Here is a 16391-nt window from a genome sequence, read left to right on the forward strand (position 1 = left end):
GGGGTCGGAGGGTGGGATTGTAGTCATTGTAAGCCAGTAAGTCACAGTGAGGAGCGGCCAGGCAGACTGCAAGACGGTGCAAATTGTGATGAGTTAAAGCATTAGCAGACTGAGCTACTGATACAGCCAGAGTGTGTGTGCGCGCGCGAGAAAGGAGAGCGAGAGAGAGAGAGAGAGTGAGAGAGCGAGAGAAAAGAGTGAGGAGAAAAGGGAAGAAGGAGAAAAAGAAGGGAAAAGAAAAAGGATACTACAATCATGCTGTGCTGCATCAGGAGAGCCAAACCGGTAACTGCCTTCACAATTCATCTTTACCATTTCTCTGATTTTTTTAAATACATTTTTTTAACCATGTTTAAATAATCTTTAAGGTTATTGTTTTGAAATGTTCTCATTTTCATTGTGTATTGATGTGCTTATATGAGATTTGGGAACCTTATTGACTTTTTTTGTCCCACTTTGGCTTCCAGTGGGCGTATTAGCACTGACACACCTCACTAATAAGATTGAGAGAATGAATGAACCTCCACATTGGGAGGCAGCTGGTATAAAGTCTCTTCATAGCTTTTACCTCTTTGATATTTGTAACAATGTGAATGAGATGCAATTTGAACATCTGCATTTATGCATTTACCTGTTTGCTAGCAGGATTGACAATCCTTTGTGTAAATCATGATTTGATGGACAGTATTTCAGACACTGTCCTACTTTTAAAATATATCAGGTATTTCACCCTGGGTACACAGAGAAGTGATACCTAGCACAAATTGCACGTTAATGTGATTGAACACTTGTAACGCTATCGATCGGCATATAATCGCCATGCTTTCCGCCACCAAAGCTGCCAGACGAACAAGACCCATGCTAATACTGGGATGTAAAGATTGCCTTTTTTACAATGAAGGTTTCAGTTGTCAGGTTGAAGACTTTTTAGGAGAAAAGAGAGAGAGAGAGGGATAAATCAGATGAAACCGAAACTCCTCTGGCAACTAGCGAGGCTTTGGTCTCCGGGGAGAACACAAGGAAAAAATGAATTAGTGCCTTGAAGGGGTTATTATACTTCAGGTTAAGAAATGGGCCTTGTCATCTGGGATAACTTCATTCTGTCTACACTTGTTATAGAGCACACTCTTGCTTTTACCTCTATCATTACCCAACACAAGAAAGATGTCATAACACTTGAGAAAAGAGAGGTGCTCTGTGAATGAGGGCGTGTCTGAGGAATTAGTGAATGAGCGCGTTTAAAAAGAAGAGTTCTTTTTTAAAAAATTTTTTTAAAAAGGGTCTTTCAGTGCACTTAACGTGTGATTATTCCAGACGACATCTGAGATCCGTGTTTTGGAGAAACAGGCCCTATTTTGCTCGTAAAGCTCGCCCTGTGCTACATGTTAGCATTCAGTGTTTCTCTTCTTTTTGCTGGTGAGGGTGTTAGCCGTGCGCTGCATTAGTATTCGAGAGTGTGGCTGCGAGCCGCACGCCCGAACAGCACAGGATTTCAGCATCTTCATATTGCTGTTTAAATGTCAGCTTGTATGAGTCATTTTAGCGGTGCTGCTGTACTTAGGGCTGGGTGAGGCATCTTTCTCTCTCTCTCTCTCTCTCTCTCTCTCTCGTCCTCTCTCGTGGCGCTGCGTGCAACCGTGAACACCATATCTGCACAGAACACGGCCAGGCTCTCAGCTCCTCTGTTCGGCAGTTATGCCAAAGCTTACTGCCATGCACGCTGGGTTAGAAAACACTGCTTTTGAAGAATCGCTAATGGATGAGAGGGGCAGGTGGAGGGAGTGTTCAGATAAGTGCATCGGTGTGAGTGTGGCTGCTGCTTCAGGGTAGTTTCCATTAAGGAATACAGCACCGTTGCCCCGCGATTTGAAAGTAGAGCAAAACTGTATGTAGTCACTGTCTGGGAGGCTGAAGTAAGGTGAAGCCGCAGACGTCTGAGGCAGTGCTGAGCTGCCTTTGTTCAAAGAGGAGCAGACAGATTTAATTATTGGAATAAAGTCAGCAGTATTCCTGGCACATAGCTAAAATCGCCTACTGCTGTATTTTACAGCTCCGACAGAAAAAAAAGAGAGAGAAAAGAAAAGGATTTGGTACGGAGGAGAGAGGAGAAGAGGCAATGCTGAGCGTGTGAGATCTCCACCTGCTCTGCAGAAGAGAGCTGGGGAAAGGGTGTGGCGCAGAGGGAGTGGGCAGCAGCAGCAGCAGAAGCAGCGCATTATAGCACAGTCTGCATGGGCTGATCGAGCTGCAGACTGCATCTGCTTCTCTCCTGCCTTTCATTCCAACCGTCTACATAGCTCTGCCGTCACTGCCAATCAAGGGAAAACAGGGCTTTAACGCCTGTCTGTCACAAAGCTCAGGCAGAGCTGAAAAAAATATATATACGTGAAAAAGGCAAACCATCCTTTATCCTCAAACACCTTATTTCAGCACAGAAGACCTCCACACCCCTGCCAGTGCCACAGTCCCAAAACCACCAGCCCTAAAGACATGGACACGGGTATCTTTAATGCTTTCTTATCGATCTGTAGTGTGCTAAATGATTGACAAACCACGAGCATGGATTAGAATGACAAGAGAACTCATTTGATATCTGTAGATAGGCCTTTTCTTTTTAAAACCACCCAATTTGTGAAGAGTGAAAGTGAGGAAAAGGTATCTGACATATGTAAAGGTAAAGAAAGCAAATATGCATCTGTTTCTCTCTCTCTCTCTCTCTCTCTCCTAATCTAGTCATGATAATCCAATGAATTTGTGTTCTCTGTGTCTTAAAGCTACTGTTTCTGTCTATGAAGTCTACAGTGAGGCAACAGTAGATCATTAGAGGGCAGGGTGACTTTAAAAATCCATTTATGACACCAAGAGCCATCCACCACAGCAAGGGTGTGGTTCTCCTCAGTTTCCTTACCCGCAGGGATGACAAAGGAGCAGGGGATATTGGCGGTGGGGGGGGGGGAGGGAGGTTTAATAGCCTTCTAGGAAATATTGAACCCACAAGGAAGACTGTTTAAGTGGAATCTGTTCTGCTTATGGTCTATCACTGTTCTGCTTATGGTCTCCCATTTATTTCCATGTTAAATTCCATACTTTTACATTTATAGCTGTTATAGATTCTGTTTTAGGGTATCTGAGTTCTAAAATTCTAACTATTAGCATTTTATAATAAATCTTTTGTTTCTCCTGATAGTGTTTTTTGGTCCTATATAAGAAAAGTGTCCTAAAAATAAAGTTGCCATTGCTAATTGTCCTGCATGTATTTTAGATGTTAAAATATGGTTTGGCAGATTTAGGGTTAAGCGGAACATGTAGTCATACTTGTGCCAATGAGATCATCACCAAGATAGCAGATGATCTCATTGCATTGTCTTACCTCTGAGCCATTGCATGACAGCAGTGCACTGTATGGTTACACAGCGTATTACATACCATATTTTCATTAGAAATGTACCTACTTACTGGAATCCGAGTGTTAACTGAATAGATCTCCAGTCTGTCTGTTTGCTTTACAATTGACACCAGAAAGCATACTAGCTTCTATTCAAATACTGAAGCAATGCCTACCTAGATATGACGTATTTGAACAAAAAAAGAATTTTTTAAATTCAATGTGACTTGAAACTGCTAAGATGTTTCTGATTCATCCATTTATATAACATCTCATTAGTTTTCAAGGTGAGGCAGAGAGGTCTCTGCTTGGACACGTCTGTCAGTAAATCAATTGAACTATAAAATGTCATCACTCAAACTAACTTAGGATAGAACACTGCAGATTCCTTATGAATAAAGATATTTAGCCTGTAGTGATGTGACCTGGTTTTTGATGCCGGGAAACGCCTCTTTAGCATTAAGGGGGCTGGAATATGCAGTCACACCTACCGTTCCATCTTCTGCGCCGTATTCCCATATTCTCTGCCCATCACCTCCACACACTTCTCACTCCAGCACACGGACGTTTCAGGGCTGGAACAGCTCGCACTGCTGGAGTATATGTCCTCATATTTAAGGCACATGCGTGGTTTATTATCCTGCAAGGAATATTCTGCTGGATTCTCCAGTCTTGCAATTCATGAATGAATCATGAATTGTCCATAATCATCTCTGCTGGGGATCGACTTTGTTTCTCTTTATTAAGATCGGATGAGAAGACGGTTTCAACACCTCTCCAAAATCCAATCTAGAGAAACTAATATATATGCGACAGGGGTAAGATCCATCAATGCCATAAATTCTGTGGGTCATAAAACGAACTCCCCGCCTTAGCCTGTTTCAGCATTTGCACAAGACTCATACACCAATGCCTTTGTATCCGGTTTGTAGAATGGTCAAGGAACATATCTAAATTCCTTCAGGGTATATGGATTTTAATACACATTTTCCACACATGTAATTTTCCTTTGAAATGCATTTGGTGAAGTGAAATGAATGTGCTATTTTTTAACACAACCACCATCACCACTTGAAGCAAAATGCAGATATATAGACAGCAAGGTAACCAACAAGATATTTGGTTGTCTGACTCCAGGGCTCCTTGCCAATCTGTATGGCCATCTGTGCTGACTGTAATCCACTACTGTTTCAGTTCAGGAACCTTTTGATATAGGGAGAGGGAAGATTTAGGAGTGAACAAGAGGCAGTGCAAAAATAACAAATCATGATTTTATAAAACACTAGAGCGGCTACAACAAAATAGTCTGGTAAGACAAAAGTTGCAAATGTACATAGATAAATTGATCCTAAAAATGTGTAGAATTATGTAAGCAGAATAATAACAAGGGACAGAATGTAACTATAGAAAAATAGCAAATCATTTGGAATCTGATTCTCTTGTGGTAATTGCTTGAATGTACGAACTGATTCTACTCCCATTGTCTATTCTACAAGTTTCAAGCCAGTGCTCAGTAGAAGTCATGCAACACTTTTGCTTCAAGTCCAGTTAAAGATCAGCACATTGGAATCAAGCTGTGTTGATGAACAGTTGAAATTTCTTACATGGCTGACAGACAGCCAGCTGGCCAAATTACGTGGGCCTGATTTTGATGTGCAGATAATTAGCCAGCAACATGGTTTTAAATATTCTAGCCATTAATGTGCCCATATTCGTGTGACCTAATCTGTGTAATAATCCAAATTTAAATACTTAAAAGTATTGGACTGGAGCCCTGTGCAAGTTAGGGAGACTGGGGAATGTGCAGTGTCCTTCCATGTTGTGTATCTTCCTGTTAAAGAAATTCTGGGGAGACCCCTCATATATCAGTAATTGGTTGTGAATGGTATGTGTCATGGTGTACAGTGATGAAATATGAACAATTTAAATTGGCTGACCTAAGACTCTGGTGGCCTTGGACCTTCCTTACACTGGAAACAATGGCAGTTGGTGTGCAGTGGGGTTGTGTAACCCCTCTGGACAAAACTCTCTTCAATCCTGCAGAGCATTTAATGGTGGCCATGAAGGCATAAAAAGAAGAGGGAATTCAGTGCCATGAATTCCAAGGACCTCAAAGCAAACTTTTGTGCACTGAAAAAAAAGAAAATGAAAAGATTCTGTCGATAGACCTTAAAGTTTTACTTCAATTTGTTACGCCCATATATTTAGAGCTTTTCTCAGTTGAAAATTTTGAATTGATTCAAAAGAACCTAAATATTTTCAATTGGGAAAACATAAAAAATATAGGTGTAATAAATTGAAGTAAAACTTTCGGTTTATCCAATCGAGCATTTGTTCAATGATGCAGGAACTCATTTGTTCTACCTTCGAATGGTTGATTCACAGTCATAGCTACTTTAATGTTTCAAAAAATGAATGAAAGTGTTTGATCACAATTGTATAAGTTACAGAAAAAATTCTTCTGGTTCAGATCATTGGTACATTCAGCATTGATTAATTGATTTTCTCTGAGATATAAAATGGTATAATAATAATAATAATAATTATTATTATTATGTTTCCTAGTAAAGGCTGAAGAGAGTCGTTTTTCGACTATCGATACAGCGGTTTTGTATACAGCTGTTCCAGTTAGTGTTATGCCATTGACATCAGGAGAGAGTTTGTTATAAAATTTTATATAATTATGTATTATGGAGAGTGCATTAACTCTCTAGCGTTAACTTGCCTTATATCTTACTCCAATATCCTGTTACCCAATACGTGAATAACTCCAAACCTAGCAGTTTTCATTCTAACCTGGCTGAGAGGGACGAGAAAGACTTTATGTCTACACTGCGCGACCAAACCATTTTAAAAAGCAAGACAGTAGTTGATGAATCTAAAATAAATTGAGTAATTGCAAATTTTAAAGAAAGTGTAATGACAAAAATAGACAAAATTGGTGCTAATTGTATAAGAAGAAATAACTATTTTTTTTCATTATTTTTATGGAATTGTTTTTTGCTTAACAACGGGAACTATTAAGTTTTCCTTGACAATGCTAAAACAATATGGTCAAAGTGCCACAGAGGAATATTTCAGCTGATTAAGTTGATAAAAATCAATAAAGTTAAGAATAATTATTATACAACGGATAGTTCCGGTCCTTGATTCTGATTGGCTGAGCCGCGTTCAAAGTCGTTATAAAATACTCTATAAACATACACCTGTGACCGCATTACAATTTCAGTATTACTGTGCCAATTAGTCACCCACACAATGCGGTCCGTTTGCTGTTTTCATGTCTGTTTGTTGCTTGGCAACCATTCTGCTAAATGTCGCTGAAGAACTACTCCGCTCTGCATCGTGCCTAACTACGCCCCTTAGCTGTTGTAAAATCACTGTAAACCACGGCCTCTTGTGGTTTATTGCTTTAATATATAATCATTGTTGGTAACCATTGTATAAGGTAATTACCTGTGTAATAAGTGGGATAATCCAAGGTGATCAGCTATCGGGAAATAATGACCTTTCGAAGAGGTTCTTTGCCTCCACAGTGGTCATTATTTCCTGATAGCTTACCGCCTCAGAGGGGATTATCCCTTATGTAAAATATATGTATATGTAGTACATATATATATTATATAAGTTTATGTATATATTATCGTTGTAATGTAAAACTAATTTACTAGTTGCCTGGACGACGCAGTTAATGGTGGAAGTTTTGGTTGCTAACTAGCTAGTCATTTCCGACACAGCTATGTTGATTTGCTAGTTAGCTTGTTAGTATTTATGCCTATATTTAGGATCAGGCAAATCATAAAATCACCAGCAATTCATATAGAAGCAGCATGCCTTTACCATAAACACAAAACACCTTATAATCACATCAATTTCAGCTGTGAGCTGGAAATTGAATCTATGATGGGATTTGTCGCTAAAAGAATGCATTCTTGATTAAGCCTTTTTTTTCTTTTTAGTAATGCAGTCACTCAGGCTACTCTTCAATTGTGAAGAGACCTCATGAGTCTTTAATGGTCTCAGATACATAAAAATCCTTTTATGACTAAAGAACATTCATAGCTATCATTTTTACTTTAATTCTGTGAAGCTTTATACATGCAGCCTCAGACCTTCAGGCATCTCTCAGATGTGGTCAAGAATTGGATTTGATGATGTAATTTTGACAGTAATTGCAAAACGTAATGAAATTTTCAAAGAGCACATCACTGCTAGCTTTATAAAGATAGCAAGCTACATGTCAGTTTATTGGAGAATTGTTACTACTGTAGCTACTTTACAAGCAACCTTTCACTTCTCCCTTCATTCCAGCATCATAGAAGACGTAATCTCTGATTCTGATATCACAATACAGCCGTTCAGTGATAGCTATATCAATGCCTGCAGGTGCAACGACTCTAGCTATCTTAGCCCCTAATTTAGGATTTACTCTAATCCACCTTTAGCGAGTAAATTTGCCTAGCACCATATGCTGATTTAACTCATTTTCTATTAGCATTGTTGCAATAACCTTATTATGCACATCAAGTATGGGTTAATTCTTTAATGTAAAAGAGGGCTAGCTATAAATAATTTGATAGTATCTCATTTCCTCATTCTATCACATCACAAAATATGAAGTAGTTGGTCATTCCAACGATTGTTGAAAAAGGAAGGCGGGGCCAATAGAGTAAGTGAATAGACCTTTAAGGGCTTATTTCTTGCCTTTATTTTAATAAAATTATGTTTTGTAATGTTGCGAATCATAAAATAAGACAGCTCCTTCCATTTGGCTGGTATATTTAATTAATTAATTTTTAAAAACATCTGGTGCTTATCCTTTAAGATACAATGAACAATAAAAAATGTGGCAGTGGCACAAGAGCGCAGTTCAACCAATCAATGGCCAATGCATCACAACATTCAGAGAAGTTGCAGAGAAACTGACAACGTATTACAACCCTGATGCACTACAAAAAAATAAAAATAAAAATGTTTCTGTCAACCACTGCAAAAATTAGGTTCTTTGACCCCAAGCAAGTCTACACAATTGCAAAAACTCCCTCTCGACTTGGTTCTAGGATTTGTCAAGAACTGTTCTTCCAAACTCATCAGTTACTAATTACTTGCACAAGAATACAGCACTGGGACAGAGGTGAGAAATTTTTGAATATTGTGCAGAAAGAAAAACAACACCTGTCTGTTCCAACCAACTGTCAATGCAGAAAGATGTGTTGTCTCTTCATATGGACAAGTTTACACCAAGCACTGTCAAGCAATGACAGAGAACACTGTTAAAAATTGCCATGAATAAATTAACAAAGTTTAAAAATCACATTTTAATTTAATTATTATGGATACCCTTCGATTTAGAATTTTTGTGTAGGTGATATAACTGATATGTTTGTATGCATGCTCCTTCCGACAACAATATAACACAATGCTATTAAAAAATGTTTCTGCCACATGTCTGAGTTTATAATAACCGCACTGAATGCAACTCATGACAATGAGGGAACATTGCTGTCAATCATGGTTGAGTGGCAATTGACATATTAACTTGGATGAGTAGAGCGGTACAAAATGATAATTGTATAATGCGGGCAATCAAAGAAGACCCTCTGACCTCACACAAGTGCTTCCACTATGCTTGACTGCTGTTCATCAGGTTATTGATCTATAAGATGGCATAAAGTTTATTTTTCTCTCCAAAGACACCTGATATTCACACTTACACATATACTTAACTGATGTAAAACCAGTTCAATGGGACATCCTTTCTTGAGTAGGATTAGTAATATATATGTTCCAGTATTGTAACTGAGAATTTCAGAGCTATCTTTAGAACATTATTGATAATATATGTAATTTTAAATTAGAAAAAAAAGAAAATAAACAAATTATTGGATTGAATGCTAAAAATGGATGGTTGATTAACTTATTTTTTTAGATCAAGAATAATATTCATATCTACACAAACAACATCTTTGAATTAAGAGATTTACACGTTATGCTCTTCCACTCCTTAAATTCAGATACTCTGCTTAAAGTTATGTTATGTTTTAGAGGAAATTGTTCATGTTGTATCAAATCAGATTAATTAAGTGGTTTGCAATATTCAGGTGAAATATTCTATGTAATAATTATGTTTGGCAGAGATTATTCAATACAGTACGGTTCTGCAGGGCTAGAGTCCTAACAACAGTGGGTACTGGCTTCTGATTGGTGCATCAGGAGTTACTACTTCTACCTGAACAGGCACACTGAGTAACTGAGAAAGAGAAAACTTTGGAAGAGGTTATTTGTTTAGATCCATTTATTATTCAACTTACACTTATTATGAACAGTACTTTGCTGTTGGTACTATATGCAGCATGTTGCTGTAGATTTACAATATGTTTTGTGTGATTTTGTTGTGGCTGATGAAATATTACAGCAGTGTTCCTTTTAGTGGACCAATCAGCTCACACTAATATTAACTGATTTTTTATTTTTTATTTCTTGAGAACAGGTGGTTGAAGGTGAAATTAATTATCAATTTTTGTAGTTTTGCAGTTTTAGTTTTTGAAAAGAATATTGTATGATTGCAGTCTGCGCTAATGGTAGCCTAACTGTTTCACAAATTCCTCTTATTGCAACTGCCTCTCCCCCAGAGACCTGGGTTTGAATCTCGTCAGTTCCCAGGGCTTACATTGGTGTCAGAAGTGCAGTTGTAGCCGCCTGTAAGTGAAATGTGAGCATGAGCTGTCAAATGAATTACATTAGCTTGCTTGCTAATTGCTGCCAGCAGGTTTCCGTAATTTCAGCATTTTCCTAAGTGTGGAAGAAAATAAATGATTGATGTGATCTAATGATTTTTAGTTATGTGTTTACTCATGTTTAGTGTATTGAACTAATACACTTTCATTCAAAAACTCAAATGATTTTAGGCAATGGGTTTCCATGCCAATTTCTATTAAAGTCAATTAATCCGGGATTTCAATGTGTTTACCTTGCAAAGTATGTCGGCCTAGCAGTCTGAATGTGAGTCCAGAACATGAGTTGGCATTCTGTAGAAAGGAAAGACAAGCCTGGGAAATGTAGGCTTTCTGAACATTTGCACCCATCCAGTCAGCTCAAAAGGCAAATTAGACCAGCGGCTCGGATTCTCTGTAAACTTTATTATTAGTTTAGCATAATTCACTTTGTAACAGTCTCAAAGGGAAGTGGATATATTGATTCCAACAACCTAATATCTTTGTGAACAAAAAAGTGAAGAAACATATATCTCCATATATTTTCAGTATTATTTTCCTGTACCTGTGTAAACATACACATACAGAGACCTCCGAAGTATGGTAATGGTCAGTTGAAATAGTTCTTTTTGATATATACTTAAGGCATTCGGATTTGAGATCAAACAATGAATATGAGACAAAAGTACAGACAATCTGCTTTTATTTCATGGAATTTAAATGCATGTATGTTTTACCATTTTACAGAAACAGATATTTTTGTTTGAGGCAGAAACTGGGTACAGTATATCAAGTACAGCAGTTCGGAAAGTCTTGAAAAAGAAAGAAACCACTGGTGGACTCAAAAATAAACACCCTGCAGGTTGGCCAAGGAACACAGCTGACAGACGAATCCTATGAGTTGTGAAGAAAAACCCTAAAACAAGGGTCTGTGACATCATCAGCAGTCTCCAGGGGGCAGGGGTGAAAACATCACAAGCCGCCATACGCAGAAGACTTATAGAGGCTGCACTGCAGATTCAAACCTCTCATCAGCTGCAAGAATCGAAAGGCTTAGATTTGAATTCACCCAAACATACAGAGACGAGCCAAAAGAGTTCTGGAACAAAGTTTTATGGACAGATGAGACCAAAATAAACCTTTACCAAAGCGATGGACAGCCAAAAGTGTGGAGAAACAAACAACCCATGATCCAAAGCACCCCCCGCCCCCATGTGTGAAATATGGAGGAGGGTAGTGTCTTGGCTTGGGTATATATGGCTGTTTCTGGAACAGGCTCTTGATGATGTCATGGAGGATGGCGTCAGTAGGATGAATTCGGAAGTGTACAGACAGATATTGTCTGGCTATGTATAGAGAAATTCCTTCAATCTCGTTAGCCAGTGCTTCATCCTGCAGCAAAACAATGACCCCGGACACACTGCCTGTGCAAACAAAGCATTCATCTTTGGGAAAAAGTGGAAGGTTTTGGACTGGCCAAGACAGTCACCTGATTTAAATCCAATTGAGCATGCATTTCATCTGCTGAACAGGAGACCACAGAAACCTCCGGAAACAAAGATCAACTGAAAGTAACTGCAGTGAAGCCCTGGAAAGGCATGTTCAAAAAAGATAACAAATGTTTGGTGATGTCACTGGGTCATAGACTTGATGCAGTTCTTGCATTTAAGGGCTATGCAACCAAATATTAGACTGTTGCTTTGATTTACTTTTAAGTTCATCCATTAAATGGCGGACACAGAAAACAAAAACAGATTTTGTGTGCAAAAAGGTAAAATATATATTATGTAAATACCATTAAATAAAATATGATTGTACTTTTGTCTCATATTCATCTTTTGATCTCTAATCCGAATGCCTATAGTATATAGCAAAAGGAACAAAATTCACTGTGCCATTACCATAATTTCTTAGGGGGCACTGTATATGATCAATAAATCATACACATAAAAAACTGTATCTACTGTTACAGTTTCACACTTCGGCATCAAATGTAATGATAATATTATGTTTCTTCAGCCGACCATCGGGAGCCCCCCAGGTGCTTATGGACCCCTGCCCCCCCTCCTCAAACCCACAGCAGTCATTGGTTCCCTGTAGAGGTGAAGCTGGCCCTTCTCCCTTTTCTGTTCACCATAAGCATCTAGTTTTTGTGATCATTTGTAAAGCAGTGGAGAATAGGGACACCTGCCTGCCACTGCCCAAATGCCCCCCCACCATCCCCCACCCCTGGCCTAAAAACTGAACACAGGCATCTATTCAGTCTTTCACTGGATCACAGAATAAAAAAGATTCTGGACACACTCAGTAAATTTAGGATCAGATCCAAATGCAGAATTGAAAATGAAAAGGTCTGAAGCCTTTCTTCTGTTAATACTGTACCCTGCAGCTTGATTTTTGAGCATATTAAATCTTATTAAGAAATCTCATTATGAAATTACCTGATAGATTACAACCCATACTAAAGTCTGTATTTTTCTTACTTTAATATATATATGTACAGTATGTATCTGACTAAAATATTACTTTCTCTACTCTTGTAGACTGTAGGTTAATAATGTGATCTTTGATCCATGGGACCCTTGCTTTGCTTTAGATTAGCATGACTGATACTAGGATGGACTGCTATAGATTTCAATGTTTAAGAAAAGGCTTTCAACCCTGAAGGACATACAAAATCAATATATCATTTATAAAACTGGATCTGTAATCTATAATTTATAGATTTGCATAACCATGTGCTTTCTAATTTCTAATTGCATCTCTAATTTTGATTACATTTATGGCTTCATGAATGTCCTTTGCTGGTTTAATGAGTTGTGGAGACAGTTTTGGATAAGTGACTCAAGTTTATCCAGGTGAATACAGGTCTATTTTTGTATTACTAATGTCTTATCAAAGGATCACACAGTCCCATATAAACCATTTATTTTGTCTGTTTTGGTAAATGTTATTTTGTTGATGTCAGTAAATGGCTTCTGCTTTGTAAATGGGAAAGCTTGACAAAGTCCGATCTACTCCAAGAGCATTGTTTCTGTAAGGGTCTTAAATGGCCCTATTTTCTTTGTGAGCATTGAGTCAAGCGCACAGCAGACCACCTGCAGTTTGGAAAATACTTCACCAGATTGCTGTTTCAGTGCAGGTCCGCCATTTTTCAGCTCTAATGTGCAGTGCCTGTCTGGCCTTCCAGCTCCTTCAGCCCTGGCATGCAGCCAGCGTATCTGCAGGTACTCTATGCTGCCTGACCCTCTAGTCCTAGTCAACCCTTGCTGGGCCATTGGTGCAATTATTCAGATTTAATTGCCATGTAAGAGAGAGATTAGGCTAGCAAGTACAAAAAAAAAAACTGTAGCTAGGCGTCTGCTAGTATGTGAGGTACAATAGTGAAATAAATTGTGAAAACAGTTTATTTCACTGTTGGTAAAAAACACCTGGCTTTCTGAACAGAATCCTGATTATTAGTTTTGCAGTGGGCTAAAATGAACACTTTTTCCCATTTCATAAATATTATAAAGTCTATGTTGTTTGGCAGGATGGAGATGTAACATATTGCTATGATTGAACATCCCCCCTTTGGCAAATTAATCTACACTCAGATTCCCAAGAGAAAATGATAAAAGAGTGTTTAAACTCCTCTGACCCCTAGATTAGGATCAAATGTGCTCATTCACTTTAATGGCATATGCAGTTCAGTCAAGCCCTCCTTTTTGTCAGATTCAATCAAACCAACCTAATGGTCGTGTGGATCCACCTGGGAATCAAGGCAACAGAAAGAATTTTGGCCTGTGGTCTGTGTTGTCATAGCTGCAGCCATGAGATTTTTTAAAGGCCTGCATCATGCTTCTGGTTGACTGCTTCCAAAATTTCAATCCCTATTGTTTTAACGCATGTATTCAGATATAACATACTCCAAGAAAAAAAGCTGTTTCAACTAAGTATAAAAACCTGTTTCAACTGCTACCAATAGAACTCTTATGGGTTTGAACATTGATAACCAACTCTGTTCCTGGAGATTTCAGGTTTTGATTTCAACTCTAATTTGGCACAGTCTCTCACTAATTAGCAGCAGAAAGATCTCTAGCTGTTGAATGGGGTCTGCTTTGTTAGGGTTGGAATGAAAACCTACAGGATGGTAGATCTCCAGGAACAGGGTTGGTCACCACTGGGCTAGAGTATTCTGCAGGGTTAATTGCAGTCATTCAGGTATTTGGAGAATATCTACATTTTTTGTATTCAATAATGTTTTAGACATTTTTTGTGCGGTTGTGTTTCCTGTATTTACTAGCATTGTCGAAAGTAGCCAACATCCACTGACATGCATTTCTGCATACCCCACCATATTGAGTGACTAGTCATTTCTTTTAAGTGCTACACGTGCATTTAATGGCAAAGCTAATGCACGTGTCTTTGTTTCACCTGAAATGGGTTTCTTACCTTGTATGTGTATAGCAGTAAAGCAAAGCAGTCATACAATACAGTGACCTTGGGGCAGCAGTCACTATAATGCTTATATATAATTTAAAAATAGCTTCCTAATGATACTACAATGAAAGCATTTACAGTTTCTGCTACCAAGTTAGATTGAACTTGCGCAACCCTGTATGTATGTACACATAAAAACTGTTTATTGGGCTGGGTGCTGTAAATGAAATCAATGAAGAAACTGCTGGAGTTTTTTAGCAACTGAATTCAACTGCAGAAAACCATGAGTCTCTTTAAACTCTTTGGCTGAGAAAATTACATCTGTAGTAAACACATGTAGTGGGAAGAGCATGGTCTTTCTGAGATATTTCACTCAGAGGTGTCTTGGGGAGGGGGAGGGGGGGGGGTTACCAGGGAAACCTCCCTATGTTCCATGCTATGCTGGTTTTGTATTTTCACTTACCTTGCATTTGGTCAACAATTTACTGCTTAGTTGCTAACATAATGCTACTCTATTTGACCCCACAAGGGTGATTCGCCCCAGGCCCTACCCCACCATTGAGACGGCCCTGATTTCAGTGAATGTTTTATGGACCAGCTGGTTTACTGACACAAATTGAGCAATAAGTTTATTTTATGAAGTTGCACATCAGTAGCCCTGTAAGGAACAAAATGAAACAAATGAAACTTCAATATTCCAAAGTGTATTTTTCTTGCAGTTAAAATTCAATTACCTTCACAGTCAAAATATAACCTACACCTGGGTAACACATCATTTTACAGTCCCCTAAGTACTAGATATTTACCAGGTAAATACATGGTAAAAATAGGCAATTATTGGGTAATTGTCACTTGTGAAAAAAGGTAAATAAACCTGAAACACAGGAACATTACTTTTATTACAGTTCAAAACTCAGTAAAATCATGGTATTAAATGATGATTCCTTTTACAGTCCTGTTTCAGCTGACTTAGTTAGTGAGAATTTACTTCTTAATAATTAAGTTGTACGTACTGGTATGTTTTTAATTACTAATTAGGGATACGAGACGTGCTTTGAAATTGTATCTGTAATTGTGGTAAATCATGGAAAGTCAACTGGGGTGACCGTGCTAGGTTTGATGCTAGGCTAGTTTTATATTTTGACTTAGTTCATGTTTGGTCTAGGTGCTCACACAATTTTGGGCCCCGCGACAGTGATTTGCCCCAGGCCCTACCCCACCATTGAGATGCCCCTGATTTCAGTGAATGTTTTATGGACCAGGCATGTTTACTGTCACAGATTCAGACTCTATTTTGTGAAGTTTCACATCAGTATCTCTTTAAGCAAAATAATGAAATGACCAAAACCTTTTTTGCGTTAAAAAGTAAATTACCAGTATATTACCTGTGCCTGGGTAACAATTGCTTTTACACGGATCACCTAATATTAATATAGGTGTAAATTCCCCCAAATAAAGCTGACAGGGTGCATTTTAACCTCATATTCATTGTTTTATTTGAAATCCAATATGCTGGAGTACAGAGCAAAAACAACAAAAATTGTGTCATTTTCTCAATAGGTTTGCATTTAACTGTACATTTCCGGCTTCAAAAAGTATCTTAAATGCAATATCTCAATTTTTCGTCAAGATTTCATCACATCTGGTTAACAAGCCTCTTATTAAAGAAAGGCTTGCTAGCAGTACTACTATGCTAACTACATGTTAATTTTAAGTTTGTGAGCTAGTTAGCTTAGCTAGGTAGCCATTTATTTCAGTTTTAATTGTGATTTTGCATGCTCACAAACTTATAATGGATATTCAAATGGCAGACCTTAAGAGTCTGGCCGTTTTGAGCTGATAACCACCACCTGCTTCCTGTGTATGCAAGG

General features: G+C 38.2%; 1 protein-coding gene across 1 annotated transcript in view; it reads left to right on the forward strand.

Moving 5' to 3' along the window:
- The first annotated feature begins 7 nt into the window (after positions 1-7).
- The window catches only part of gap43 (growth associated protein 43), a 29947-nt gene continuing 13563 nt past the window's right edge, over positions 8-16391 (forward strand). The window contains exon 1 of the mRNA XM_035383760.1: positions 8-285. Within this exon, the coding sequence (XP_035239651.1) occupies positions 256-285 (30 nt within the window). The 5' untranslated portion in view covers positions 8-255. The remainder of the gene's footprint in view (positions 286-16391) is intronic.

This window comes from Anguilla anguilla, chromosome 12 (genome assembly GCF_013347855.1).
Source record: "Anguilla anguilla isolate fAngAng1 chromosome 12, fAngAng1.pri, whole genome shotgun sequence".
Taxonomy (NCBI): Eukaryota; Metazoa; Chordata; class Actinopteri; order Anguilliformes; family Anguillidae; genus Anguilla; species Anguilla anguilla.